This window comes from Corythoichthys intestinalis, chromosome 4, assembly GCF_030265065.1.
Source record: "Corythoichthys intestinalis isolate RoL2023-P3 chromosome 4, ASM3026506v1, whole genome shotgun sequence".
Classification (NCBI taxonomy): Eukaryota; Metazoa; Chordata; class Actinopteri; order Syngnathiformes; family Syngnathidae; genus Corythoichthys; species Corythoichthys intestinalis.
Window position 1 is genome coordinate 21,592,575 of NC_080398.1, and position 15,460 is coordinate 21,608,034.

General features: G+C 41.1%; 1 protein-coding gene across 1 annotated transcript; it reads right to left on the minus strand.

The window, feature by feature from the left end:
- Positions 1-7,448: 7,448 nt before the first annotated feature.
- Positions 7,449-11,277, minus strand: LOC130915323 (adenosine receptor A1-like). Its single transcript, XM_057835282.1, has 2 exons — positions 10,916-11,277; positions 7,449-8,289 (listed from the first exon to the last, which is right to left on the minus strand). Exons 1-2 carry the CDS (start codon positions 11,275-11,277, stop codon positions 7,449-7,451), a joined length of 1,203 nt encoding a protein of 400 aa, XP_057691265.1.
- Between the last annotated feature and the right edge of the window lie 4,183 nt (positions 11,278-15,460).

Sequence of the window (15,460 nt, forward strand, 5' to 3'; positions counted from 1 at the left end):
CAATTTACCCCACCCATTTTGCAAATAAATTCACTGAATATCTGCTATCGTTCTGTAAATCTATATTCACTTTTGAATTTTATTATGACGATGAAACAGTGTTGTCATTTACATGACAAGTTTGTGCAAATTACAGATCCCAGGGTATCATACTTTTGCTGGATCCATCCTTTATGATTTCATCTTCGACATCCAAATCTTGACAACATCTAGTTGACTGATCACACCTTGCAAATATTTAAAATGTTCCTGTCAGGCCAAACAACCCCTATGAAATTGGACCCCTTGGCGGGCCACTTCCAGCCTACTTTTGACATCACTGGGCTAGAGAAAGCTGAATGGTTGAATCAAGAAAAAGGGGTGACGAGAACAGATGGAAATAACCAAACAACCATGAAATGTCTGTCTCTTGAAATATATTTTGTATTTAGTCTCGTTATCTTGTAGGTTTGACTAATAAGGCAGCCAGTAAATGTAAATGCATAATGCTTAAAACAACAACAACAAAACTGAATTTAACAATTTCAACACAAAAGAGGTACATGATGTAGTGGGTGTGGGGGAGGGGAACATCACAAGCGGAACAACTGAAGAATAATATTCTCTTTCATGTTTCGCCGACACTTCAATGGCTGTTCGAGATGAACAATCCAATTAATGTGAGGCATTCCCCTCTGTTTTTTTTTTTTTCATTACAAGAGAGCACTGCATTGTATTTTCAAGTGTAATCAAAACAACCACTGAAGATTGTGTCAAAACCAGGTTAATTATGTTCCCCGCTTTACAATGCAGCATCCACTCTGGACTGTAATGTTATTAGTGAATGTTTAATTAAACGCTGCCACTCATATGCACATTATGGGTGGCTGGCTTGGCAGAAACTTGAAAAAAGCAAAACAAAGGATGGGGCATGGTGGCAAAAGTGACATCTGTGATCAGGATTGCTGTCATCATTGGGAGACTTAATTTTCTTGCTGACATTTGGCGTGGGAGACAATAATGAAGTGGCCTTTTCATTTGCAAGTTCCTCCAAGCATCTGTGTATGAGGTTAATGATTCATAAGTTTAAAAGCCACAGACTGCAGTAGTAGAAGGATTGTGGTCTTACAAAGAATAAACAGAGCAATTTTCTGAGTCACAGAAGCTGTTTACAACAATAAGAATTATTGTAGGACTGTCATCCTTTGATCAAAATGTTTTGACCAAAGGAAAAGACAAATACAGCAGCACATGAGTATTAAGAGACTGACTGAAATGAGGTCTACCAAGTAGCCTGGTGGGCTGTGGTGATGATTCCTATTTCAAATTTAGATTGACATTTTTTAAGTAGTCAAGGTTCAACTGTATTTTTACGTACGATACTTACAATTAGTGTTGCAGATAACATTTTTTGGCCCTTATACAGAGTCCTGGCTGTGCAGTTTCGGCCCGTACCTTTTTTTTTGTTTTTTTTTTTTTTGTTTTTTTTCTTTTACCTGTCCTGTTCAGCTGTTTGACATGGATAATGGGACGTGTAAGATGTGCTTTAATGCTTTTGCGTGCTAAGGTTAATAATGTGTGTTTAAAACTAATAGTTATAACTACAGTCTTAAGGCCTTACAAAAGAAAGAATGTGTCGCGGAAGGTCACATTCAACTGAAGGACAGATGCCAGCATGACCAGAGGGGCAGATTTCCTGTTTTAGGTTTCTATTGCTGACCATAAAGTTTCAACACAATGAGACAAGACAAATAACTGCCCGCACCGATCTCTCAAGATAACAGCTATTTCTCAAGATGTGAAACTCAAACATGTATGTTGAAACTCTCTCACTTTGTCAATAAAAGGCTGCGCTCCTCAGGGGGAAAGTTAGAGAAGCTTGTTGTGAGCCACTCGCTCCGCATCAACCTTCCTCCTGACGGCCGTCAGCATAAAAACGTATCTCCGTTCCTGGTCTGATCCTTCTCAGGTCCCTCTCTGGGTCTTTAATTAATTACAAAAGTGAGTTTAGACCTAACAGGAAGTCTAAAGGCCAAGTTATACTTCCGCGTCAGACCTGCGCCGTCAAGGAAGACCCGATTTATGACCCTGCGACGTAGCCTGACGCGGTCCTATTGATTTTTCAAACCCCAATCCTGGAAAAGGACTGTGATTGGTCCGCTCAGACTGTTGTTTCCGGTTCAGATCGAAATCACCGCCATTGTACACGCAAAAATGGACCAAGCCGACTGGAGTATCATCGAAGAGCAAGTCTCGTCAAGACATCATTAAGATTGCCAAATGGAAAGGTCAGTGATTGAATAAATAAAATGGAAGGACCACCGAGACGTGTGTGTTCAGAATCGAGTGGCCACACGAAGCGGTGACCCAGTCGGCCAAAAACTGCCAGCTTTTTATCACTTTGTCATATTCTTGGTTGGTGCCCTTCATCATTTATTGTGTACATCTATTTGCTGTGAGTCTGTGACTTATTTACGTGTCACACTTCAAGTATATGAAGAATAAAGCACAGGTTTGGCGTCAAAAGAGTTGTTTTGATGTTTCATTTTCAACAAAAGACAGTTCACACGCGATACATCATCACTGATAGAGAGTGCCTCGGTGCTTTTATCATAAAGTTAACATCAAGGCTTCCAACGCAATTTGGGAAGTTCCATAGACGCCAGAAATCTGCTATGGCTTCCACTTGGCTGTTTGTAGAATACGGCAAACAAATCAGACTGGTGGGCTTTGCAGACCTCGGACAAAACGCTGGACGCAGTGCTTGACGCCAGTTTGAAGCTAGCCGCCACAGCTAGTTGGTTTTCACCCGAGGCCAAAACTCTCTAAGCGGCATAAAAAGTTGGACAGACCGCCTCGAAACCGTCTTCTGCGTCGCCTGTGCCTCAACATTTGTATGATCAACATTTATTTAATGTTGATGAGCTGAAGAGCCACATTCAAGTGTTCCATCTTGCATTCTTTATTTTTTTCTTCGTTAAACTAGACAAAAGGAAGTCAACAAGCATGCCCGAAAACCGTACAAATATAACACCACAGCCCTCTAGTGGCTTGGCGGTGAATTACAGAGCAACGCGTCACCTGGCCGGAGAACCATCGAATGTCGCATGACGCCGTAGTCGCTGCGCCCTCACCGCAATGCGGGAGCATAACTCAGGCTTTTGTGTCCAGTTGGTCTGAACAGTTTTAATGTTTCACATTGAGAGTATGACATATTCCCATTGTGAGTATTCAACAAAGCTTGTTTATTAAGACAAGGCAGCGAACAGGAAGGGGATGTGGGGGAACAGGAGAAAAGAAAAGAAACACAAACAACAAGAAATACATTGAACGCCTACACTAACTATAAATATGTTGGTGCTATCGTCAGCTAGATGTATTTCCGGTTGACACCATGTGGGGGGCCTGTTGACCAGGGAAAGAAGGGGGGGGTCTATAAGATAAGTGATTGGGAGGGGTGGAGTATACACAAATCAGCTCTGTGATCTAGAAACCAGTAATCGTGTGAATTCCTTGTGAGTGTAAGGCCATTGGCAACTGACCTTACGCTGCCCCATTACCAATCTCGGCACCGAGGCCCCCCCCACCCGAGCACGCCCAATCACACCCAGCCGTGCGCGAGCTCCATCAAATATGCGACAGCCACGCAGACGAGCGGGGACGCTGCGCAGGCGCCACCCCAGGGCCACGGTGGGGGGGAGGCAGCGCAGCAAATCCCTCCTCCCGCAGCCATCGTCCCGCCCCCGGGATCCAGGGTCCAGGGTGGTCCCCCGGGCCACCCACGCCCCCATCAACCGGCCCTCAGGGATGGGGCAGTGGGACCGCTGCATGGAATTTCTACCCAGCCACCCATCCCACCGCCCTTTGCTGGAGCTCCCCCATGAAATATGATGTGTGTGGTGCGTTAAAAAAAGGTGCGGGAATGGCGGGGCCTACCGTGAGGAGGTAAACGTGATGTCACCTCCTCCCCCCCAACAGGTCCCATCCATACCACAACCTTGGTGTGTGATGCATTAAAATCAAGGGGGAGCCAGGAGTCAAAGGGCAAAATAGTGCTAAATTCGTGAAATTAAAACATGTATAATACTAGCACAACAGTAAGAAAGTAAAAATACATTCATAATAATAAACTCTGAATGAACCGAATAAATTTTTTTAAACCCCTCAAAGGCCAAACAGTGCAACTTTCATGAAGTGCAACTTTCATGAAATTATAAGTAATAAGTATATGTATATAAGTAATAATTGACAACAGCATCTTGTCTCCAGCAGCAACATAACTCAACTCCATCTATAGCAACGCACAAATGCAAAAAGCATGCACACACAGACATACAGCGTAGCCACTTAGCTTAGCTTACTTTGCTTACTTCGACAGCACTTTTGAAACAGGTGTCAAATTACTGCGGCATTTCTTACAGCAAAAGACAGGAAAAGTAAAGTACCTTTGACTTCGGGATGTTCCAGCAGAGCAGCAATAGCTTGGCCGGTGTGTGTGAGCCCTTGAATTCATTCACATGAAGTACTAAGCTTTCCAGTCGGCTGTCAAGCTAAGCAGGAAAAGTTTGGAGACTTGGCTGCTCCAGACGCCGGTTGAAAAGCTTATGGTCCCTGCCTTCTCCAGCTTTTCTGAAACATGTTTCGTTACTTTTTTTTGTGCAGGATAGTTGGCTCCTTAATGTATTTGCAACTTGGGACCTAATACTTAGGTCATGCGTGAGCCATAAAAAGCAGGATTCCCATGCTTTCAACAAAGGCAAGGAGCAGGTTACAGACAACAGTCATTTCGGGTTTTTTTCAGACATCTGTCTTCCTGTTTCAATCTTCTCTTCTTCTTGCCCAGGGCTTGTTGCTGCGGTCCATCCCCAGCCATTGTACTCGACGCTGAAATATTCTGAAACCGCCGACAATTTCTTCTCCTAGTTTGTTTTTCCTCCATATGAAAAAGCTGCCCCGGCATTGGTTAAGAGCAACTACTGGCCTGTCTCATTGGTCTGGAGCAGGTCAATAGCGATAGCTGCTTGGCATGGAAAGTAATCACGTGTGATCACATAGCAGAGTGTAGTGAGTGTCAGGAGAAAAAAGGCTGCGTTCAGAGTTACCGGACCAGTAAATGGTATCAGCGCCCTGTTTGTTGGCACTTGCCGATACCACCCTTTTGGGCCGGAACGCCCCAAACGCTGATACTGGCATCAGTAGCGGTGCATCAGTACTTACAATTAATGTGAAATTTTTGCGACAACTTTTGTGTTGTGTTTATCAACTCATCTTGGGACTCTGCAGTAGGAAAACCGGCTGTGTAACCTTCATCATATTTTTAAAAAGCCTCTGCCACTCACACTCTGTTCATTTGTGAGTGACCAAGCTACTTTTTGGTGCTGACCTTAGGAATTGATGGATAGGACTCTAGGACAATATTTGTTCCATTGTGACTTTAATTGTGTTGTTTTTTAATCAATTCAAAAATTGCAAAATTATAAACCATCAAGTGATTATTTAACATTTATCAATACAGGAGTCTAATATTTCTATTATAAGGCAGGGGAAATAATTTCATCAAGGCTTAAGCAGAAAAAAATAAATTACCCAAACAAAATGATTAAAATAATGCAGTACGTGATTCCAATTGTGCTGAGGACAGATTTTCATCCATATTTATTGGGTTTTTCTAGGGCACACAGCACACTGGTTGTAGATATTTTGGCAAACAAACAGCAATAAAACCGAGTCATTGTTGGATTACCGTATTTTTTTCGAACTATAAAGCACACCACTGATGAACAAGTTTGTTCTTATACATCTAATTATAAGGCATATTATTACATAATTTACTCCATTTGTCATTTGGTCTTAAGCTTTCAACATTGTTATTATTGATTTATATTCAATCAATGTATTTGTTTTTTATAGGTTCAATAAATGATTAATGTGTGTTTTGAGCATTTTATTTATGCAGTACAATACAGATATGCTCCAGTAGAATAGGTTAATTGAGGGTCGTGGGTGATGAGCAATCTAACGCGTTCATTTTTCCAATCCAGTAAAGTTAATGTCCTTTGTGTCTATGCGTTGCTATTTTGTTATTGCTTCAAAACGTATGTAGAATGAAGAATATTATAGGCATCTACGAAGAGCATTTTGAATATAAAATGTGAGAAAAGGTTCCTACTTCGCGTTAGTTTTCATGGTAACAGTTCATAGTTGCTTCCTGTTTTGGTCTCGAGTCACACGCGCTAAGTGTTTTGGGACTGAGAAAGGTGTGAGGATCGCGTGTGCACATTCGAGCCGAGTGCAGCCACCTGTTGAGATGTGCGAGGGAATGTTGATCTGTGTGCGTCCATGAATGTACGTCTTTTTCCTTCATTCTGGAGGGTTCCAGCGATAAGTTGAGGGGCCGTTTCGTAGCTTTGCCGTTGCAACGGCGGGTAGTAATCACAGCAGTCGGCGAGCATTGTTTACATCATATTCGTGTTGCACATTTATGCCGTGAGGAGACGCATTCGTTTAGCATCTTTGGGGTGTTGTAAGTTTTTTGTAAGCAAAGGGAGAAAAATTGGTAAAAAGAAACGGATAAATTACTTTTAAAGTAACTTTGTTACTTTGGTGATAAAGTAAGCAGTAAAGTAACTAGGTTACTTTTTTGAGATGTCATCAGTAACCAGTAATTAAATTACTTTTTCAAGTACCGTGTTGGCCTGAATAGAAGACAGTTTTTCTTGCATTGAAATAAGACTGAAAAAGAGGGGGTCGTCTTATATTTGCGGTTCAGACATTATACCCATTCACGACGCTGGATTGCGCCAGATATCATTGAAGTGATGTTCTGTCATGACAGATCTCAGCTACTCTCAAGTTAAACCAGTTTGCATTATTTTATTGTAATGTTTTTCCTTATTCAGATTTGTTTCAAGACATGAGTTACAGTTAGATGGTTAATGCAGTTATTGCAATTTTGTTGTTTTATCACAATAGATTGGTTTATTTACATTTCAAAAAACAGAAGACATTCATTTACGAATGTGATTGCACTTTGGTTTACACATTTAAATGTTCAAATATTAAGATCTGAATGAGGCAAAATAACATGCTTTTTCTCTCAAATGTATTGTTATAATCATTTGTTTCGGATGTACTGTAATTATTTTCTGTATAAAAATGTATTTGGTGTTCAAAAAGTCTTCTTTCAAACTTGAGTCTTGAAAATGAGGGAGTCGTCTTATAATCAGGGCCATCTTATATTCGGGCCAATATGGTAACCTGTGACAACACTGGTCATTAAGCACAACCAGAATTCATACATGAGGTGCACTGTAAATTCGGGGTGGGGGGTTAAATGTACTGTATAGTCCGAAAAATATGGTAAGTACATATATTTTAAATCACCTATGTTCCTATCGACAGCGGGAACTTTTATTTTTAGACCTCTGGCCACACTTTGTTGGAAGGGAAATTTTAGGAACCTTTGGATTTCAGACCTCTGGGCACACTTTGACTTTGAGAGAGCTTTTGGCCGAGGCCCATGGAGCCGCACGCGCTGCCTCACACAAGGCCTTATGGGCAGACATCCCAGAGGGTGGCAAAACCCCCAGGGGAGGAGTAGAGAGAGCAAATGCTGCCCTCTCATCACTCTCTTGTTTCCCAGGAGGAGTGAAGAGAACCTGGGGTACAAGACCGTACAACTGGAAGAAGAACACAGCCATGGCGTGAACCCAGGATGGGAGGGTTTTGCTGGGGGTGAAGAGCAAGACGGCATGGATGATTTGCATCGGCAGGCACAGCAAAACTAAGAAGGACACAGAGAGAGCCAAAGAGCGGAGCCTCCAGGAGTCATATTTTGGCATATCTGACAAACTAAAATGCTTGGGTTTTTTGCACTGAAGATCGAGGTAAAGAAATAGCAGGAAAAGCAATGGGAGCATGAACACAGCCGTCCCATGTACATAGACCAGGAATTGGGGGCTCAGCACTAAATCGGGAGCACAAATACCCCAGTGGCTACTGTGGATTTCTGCATAGGTGAAATTGCGCAAATCCTCCATGTAAAACTTCGACAAAAAACCTCCATACGGAAGGTGCTTTCCAATAACCATGCGCTCGTGTGGATATTGAGGGGGAGGGGTCAGATTAGGTGAAGGTGTGGTCCAGTTGCCATCCAACTCAGGGTCAGCTGTGTCTTGATCTAGGCCCATCTTACCCCACCTGTCAAGGACATCGGAGCTGATGAACTGGCCGAAAGAGGTCAGAACAGAGGCCATCCAGCACAGAAGGACGACACATAAGGCTCGCTGACGGGTCACCAAACAGGAGTACCTGGTTTACACAAAAAAAGGCACAAAAAAATGTGTGCTTCAAACCAACCAACGTCTTTGGAATTCCACTATTTTCTACTGCTTCATGCATAATGTCAAAATGAGTGTTACCTGGATTAAAGTTTGCCTTCTATGTGGTTTGGGATTTAATGGCAATCGATTTTGTAAATCAAACCACTCTTTTGCAAAGAGCATATTTTAAATCCGTGACAACGCATTGTACCTAATTATTTCATGCATGACGCGCATAGCTACTGAAGTCAGCAAAAGTTTACGAATGACAAATTGTAGTTTGAGAGAAATCCCTAAGCATTTCAGAACCAGGACTTTACCACATCCAGGCGAGTTTTATGAGGTGTTACCTAAACAACTTGCATATTTCCAGGTTCTTTGACAGTTGGTGAACAGCTATACACCAAGCTATACAAATGCTATTGTGCATGAATGCATCCTTGGACATTGGTTGTGTCTTTGTCACTTCTTCTTTTCTGACCTCCACCCCCTACGGCGTTATAGTTTTGTTCAGTTCTATACGCGCATACCTTTTGTGGTATCTCATAGTCTTACATTCTGAGGTTGGGCATGTGACGAGCCCCAAATAATTTTGACAGATGAAAGGTTATTTACAATTCCATTGTTGACATTTCATGGTGTTGTGTCAAACTGTGTGCAGCGCAATGTGCAGGCGTCCTTGTTAGTTTAGTTTTTGTGCCGTTCAGACAGGGAACGAGCTGAATGCGAGTTATCATTCAAAACTATTCAAATAATAATGTTGCTGAATTGTCTTCTTGCTCACTTGAGAAACACCTTTTTTATTTAACTTCCTTTTTTAAACTACAGTGGGGCAAATAATTATTTAGTCAACCACTAATTGTGCTAGTTCTCCCACTTGAAAATATTAGAGAGGCCTGTTATTGTCAACATGGGTAAACCTCAACCATGAGAGACACAATGTCGAAAAAAAAACAGAAAATCACATTGTTTGATGTTTAAAGAATTTATTTGCAAATCATGGTGAAAAATAAGTATTTGGTCAATACCAAAAGTTCATCTCAGTACTTTGTCATGTACCCTTTGTTGGCAATAACGGAGGCCAAACGTTTTCTGTAACTCTTCACAACCTTTTCACACACCGTTGCTGGTATTTATGGGGTTGAGATCTGGGGACTGGCTAGGCCACTCCAGGACCTTGAAATGCTTCTTACTAAGCCACTCCTTTGTTGCCCTGGCTGTGTGTTTGGGATCATTGTCATGCTGAAAGACCCAGCCACGTCTCATCTTCAATGCCCTTGCTGATGGATTGAGATTTTCACTCAAAATCTCTCGATACATGGCCCCATTCATTCTTTCCTTTACACAGATCAGTCGTCCTGGTCCCTTTGCAGAAAAACAGCCCCAAAGCATGATGTTTCCACCCCTATGCTTCACAGTGGGTATGGTGCAATTGAGTATTCTTTCTCCTCCAAACACGAGAACCTGTGTTTCTACAAAAAGTTCCATTTTGGTTTCATCTGACCATAACGCATTCTCCCAGTCCTCTTCTGGATCATCCAAATGCTCTCTAGCGAACCACAGACGGGCCTGGACGTGTACTGGCTTTGGGAGGGGGGCACGTCTGGCCGTGCAGGATTTGAGTCCCTGGCGGCGCATTGTGTTACTGATAGCAGCCTTTGTTACTGTGGTCCCAGCTCTCTGTAGGTTGTTCACTAGGTACCCCCGTGTGGTTCTGGGATTTTTGATCACCTTTCTTGTTATCATTTTGACGCCACGGGGTGAGATCTTGCATGGAGCCCCAGATTGAGGGAGATTATCAGTGGTCTTGTATGTCTTCCATTTTCTAATAATTGCTCCCACTGTTGATTTCTTTACACCAAGCGAAGAGTGAAGAGTTACAGAAAATGTTTGGCCTCCGTTATTGCCAACAAAGGGTACATAACAAAGTATTGAGATGAACTTTTGGTATTGACCAAATACTTATTTTCCACCATGATTTGCAAATAAATTCTTTAAAAATCAAACAATGTGATTTTCTGTTTTTTTTTTTTTTTTTTTTTTTTTTTTTTTCGAAATTCTGTCTCTCATGGTTGAGGTTTACCCATGTTGACAATTACAGGGCTCTCTAATCTTTTCAATTAGGAAAACTTGCACAATTGGTGATTGACTAAATACTTATTTGCCCCACTGTAGTTTTAAAAAATAACTCGTTGACACAACAACAACAAAACACCAATTACCTTCTACCAAAAATGGCTGTCAATCAAATATCTTTCAGCCTATTCAAATATACTTACCTTTTATCTTTGTTTGCATATTGAGCAAAGTGTGCAGCAAAAGCAGTGTGCAGTCTGTTTTGATATAACAGAGTCCCATATGGCAAATCTTGGCATGTTTACAGGCCTTTTTCTTTTAGTTTTAGATTGATTTTCTCCATTTATTGCAGAGAGCAGCTTGAGAGTGTATTTGTCAACTCCAACCTCCCACACGCTGACTCCTCTGTTGTCACACGTATAGGTCTACACAAGCACTAATTAATGGTGTTTATCGCTTAATTAACAGTATGTGTTTGTAGGAAAGTTGATTTAGAGGTGCCATAATGGCTACTTCTGTGTTTGTAAACCTGAACTCACCTGCTGGGCCAGTGATGCTGTAGGTGGCGATCCAATGTGATCAGCACAAACAGGCACATGGTAAACTGCCTCACAAGCAGGGGGCAGCACACCAAGGTGATACAGGTGTACAAGCACTGCGGTGTCCTCAAATTGAGGAAGACAACGACGGGAATCTCTAGTGCACCGCCTATGGCGCCCACCCAGCCCAGGCACAGGCAAAGACAGCAGGACACACTCCCGTGCTTGGGTCTTGCACCCTGGCTCCCACCGTGGCCGTCAGTTGCTGTACCCCCTACCGCCATACATAACCTCACGCTCACCACTATCACGGCCACTGAGACGATGCACTGGCAAAGAGAGTACAGCCACAAAAACTCCATGCCTGGAGGGATAAAACCAAGAGGATTTAACAAGGATGCTGAAGAACTTAAAGGTTTATTGATCCTTATGTAAATACCTATGGCGGAAAACACAGACAAGACTGAAAAAGCAGTTTCTGCTCTTGCACCCCTCTCTAAAATAAACTGCTGTATTTTAAATCGAAAGAACTGTTGTGTTTGACAGAACAATATGTCTATATGCTGCCATAGCAGATTCATGGCGCATTAAGCCCCCAAACTATTTTTAATTTGTCCGTTTTACCTTGGAAACCAGCGTTTACAGATGTCGCGCAAACGCTTTTGTTCCAACCTAGCCATTAGAAAAAGGTAAGTAATCATATTTATTATTCGAAACGTCTGTCATTTTTAGCTTTGAATCCTAAATTGATGTCTAATATTTAGTTTAAAAAAAAAAAAAAACGACTTAAAAAAACTATTCACTCCCATATTTTAAACTTTTAAACAAATTATGTCACAATGAAAAAATTGGCGTCTGTAAAAAAGTCACAGATATCTACCTCATAACTATTGCTTAATTGTATTTTTTTCTTTACTGTCAAATGAAAAAATTGGCGTCTGTAAAAAAGTCACAGATATCTACCTCATAACTATTGCTTAATTGTATTTTTTTCGTTACTGTCACGTTTTCCTCAATATTTTAGATAATAAATAATCGATCCAAACAAAGAAAAATTGAGAAAAAAAAAAACATTTAAAAGGGTAAATATATGAAAATGAAAATCTCGACCACTCCTTTATGTCTGCGATTTCTGCATCGCGAAGTTTGTTATATTACCATGTTTCACCCGTAAAATCCCAAAAAAATCCAGCTGTGGCCATTCACAGCTGTGTCTAGACACTCGGTGATACATGCTACATGGAGTTTTTGGATCGAAACATGTTAAGTACGCCTTAGTATCGCGTTGAAATCATGGCATCTTTAATTCTGCTCTTGTGTGTTCTCACCTCCAGTTAGGGTTTTGCTGTTTAATTTTTTTTTTTTTAAATGCCCTCCTGTTCGAAAAATTTTTTCCCCCAGAAAATTGAGATTTTATGCTTTCAAATGATGTATCACACATGCATATCTGACCATTTTGAAATGTGGCCAAATTGGGGGTATCAGAGCGGAACTCTTAGTCACTTGAGTGTTTTCCGCCGTATACATTCTCTCTCAAGGCTTAAAAGACTATCATGAATACGGATTCAGAGACGGCTGGCAAGAAGGTAGGACATTTTAAGACAATGGGTCGTACGATTTGCAATGATGAAACATATGCTGAAAAATGGTCTCTGAAATCACAAACTGTAAATTACATCAAGATTTCAGCAAATTTCAATTTGGAGATGGATCAGAAACTTTGTGTGGTGTGATTTATTGAAATGGTCAGAGCACACTACGGACACTAAAATCAATATGTGTAAGATCTTGTAAAGTAACAAAAAATATGTATTGTAAATTTAACACACCACAGGGAACACTATTGTTCCCTTTCTCCAAAATTTAACACTAAGTGCTGTGCTGCTGGCGGAACTGTAGCCGACTGATAGACCCAGTGTTGGCCACTGCTAACTAGGCATTTGACCCTCATCTGGGGTTTCCCTGGTGGTGGTCAATTTTTTTTCTCCTCCTACATTGGGTCGTGGCTCGCAAGCACCGATGCAAAATAGCCGGCTGGCTGTTTCCGTGAGTTTTTACACAGAACCCAAATAACATAAAGGACAGAAACACCTAAGGGAAGATATATTTGGGCAGCAAGGGGTAACTTGTTGGCATAGCTTGACAGCCTAGTTTTTATGAATGAGGGAGTTGTAATTGTTCGGAATAGTCATTGGCTGTGCCTAGTCCCTATATAGAACTGTAAAAACTAGATGTATGTGGGGAGACATCTTTGGTGGGTTGAACAAGATGCTGGAAACAAAGCTAGAGAACAGGTCACAGAAGTGCTCCACTGAGAATATGAGCGCCATACAAACACGCAACAGTCAGCTGCACACTTTTGACCATTGATCCTCAGTTTCCCATCAAATACTCTGAATAGTGGATTCTATTATAATTAACGTGGGTAACAAGAGCAAATTCTCTCCTCTTTGACTGCAAATCATGTTAGATAATGATTGACACATAATTCCTACATATGCTCAAATAGCAACCTCATAAACAGCCCAGTATTGGAGTTGCCTGTATGCCACCTGTCCACTCTCATATAAAGTAATTACTTGACCTTTCTCTGGCGCTTAGTGTTGCCAGTCACTCTCCCTTATTAAAAATCCAGATAAAATTAGCTCTGCAACTGTTTAACAGTTAAACGGCTTTGAGAAACTAACACATTAAAAAGTGAAGTCTCTTCAATTTTAACCTCCCACTGTGCATGAACAATTGGCTAGAAGAGTCAATTAAGATCAATTGATTTTTGTTAGTTCTTAGGTGAAAAATTATTACACCATGATTGAAAAAGATGCGAGTTACCTGGTGCTGGGAAAAAAGTGGTTGACTTCAATCTACGATGTGTCCCTTTTATGACTGCATTTATATCCCCCTCTCTAGCTCACACCTCTAAAACTGTGTGATGGATGAAACCTGATTTATAAACCTCCAGCTGACTCGTATCTCTCTGCCCGTGTCTATGCAAACATATCAATTGTGTAAATGTTGTATCACGGATGCCCTTTCTGTCAAAGGTGTGCAAAGGGCAATGCCAGCACCACTGCCAGCAAGCGAAAAATGTAAATCAGACACACACACACATACACAAAAGATTGTAAAAGCTAACTGTTATCAACTAGTGAAGTGCTTTTAGAAATGTGTCTGACTTGGAGCTGATAAAGGTGATGAAGAATATCAAAAGGCCACTGTTGTAACCGAGCATGAGACCGACGCATCGTGCACAGAACCAAAGGGAATATGCATGCCCTCACTGAAGAATGTAGGCTACCCCTGGGCTTTCACTTTACACCATCCACATTATTTCATGTGATCTTAGATGGCTCGTTCAATAATAGATAACATGTGCGACACAAAGGCAAGAAATCAAAATGCGGCAATTGAGAGCTAAAGCGTGCAGGAAAAAAATGAAAATGAGCTGAGAGGAGAGTTTTGCGCCAAGCACTTATGAACCGTTACTGTGTTGTTTTTATTCTAATATGCAGATTGTTTTTAATGAACTTGAGGGCTGACTGTTTCTGGCTCAGAAGATTCACTGAAGAAGGGGAATTTGTGTCAAATTTATTCTCCCGTTTACATGCTAGAAGGGTCCAGCCCCAGGCATCTTAATGGTAAAAAGCCAATCCAGAATACATAATAGGATTTTGCTGATTCCTGTGGGATATTTTGGTGTTCAAAAAAATAATATATATATATTTCACATGAAAAAAATGAAGAGCTGTTTGGCTAATACAAGAAAACAGAATGAAAAAGTGTCAAAACAACAATGAGTATTTTGCTCTTTTTTAACTGAATGTGATCATTGGTTTAAGTGTATAGTAGTTTAATCAGGATTGGTAAAGATTTGCCAGCTCCGTTCTTCTGTCAATCTCATCTCCAGCAATATTTGGCACATTAATCCAGCACATTTTCCCCCAAAAAAACAGTAATTTAAAAAAAAATAAAAAATAAAAAAATTCGCACCTCCAGAAGTTTCAAGCTCTGATCACAAAAAAATTGGTCTCTGCAGGTAGAAGATAGCCCTCAAGGACCACACTCAACATATACATTTCTAAAGCAAACTAGTTTCAATGCACCAAAGTTTTTTTTTATTCAGTCATCTGTAATGCTTTATTCTCATGAGAAATCCGGGTGCGCTGAAGCCTATCCCAGTTGACGAAGGGCTGCAGGTGGGGTACACCCTGAACTGGTTACAGGGCACAGTGAGAAAAACAATTCATTTAGGGACAATTTGGTGTGATCGATCAACCATGGATGCATGTTTTTTGGGATGTGGGAGAAAACCGGAGTACCTGTCGAATTTTATTGCATTTTAAGTCAAGTCAATTTTTTTTATATAGCCCTACATCACAAAAAAAATGCCTCAAAGGGCTTCACAGGCTCACAGATGATCCACTGATCTGAAGCCCCAAAAGAGCTAGAAAAAAATTAATACCCCAACAGGGGAAAATACGACATATTTATAAGGGCCACAGATGTTTTATCTATTATTTTATTTCTACCTCATCCACGGATGAGAGC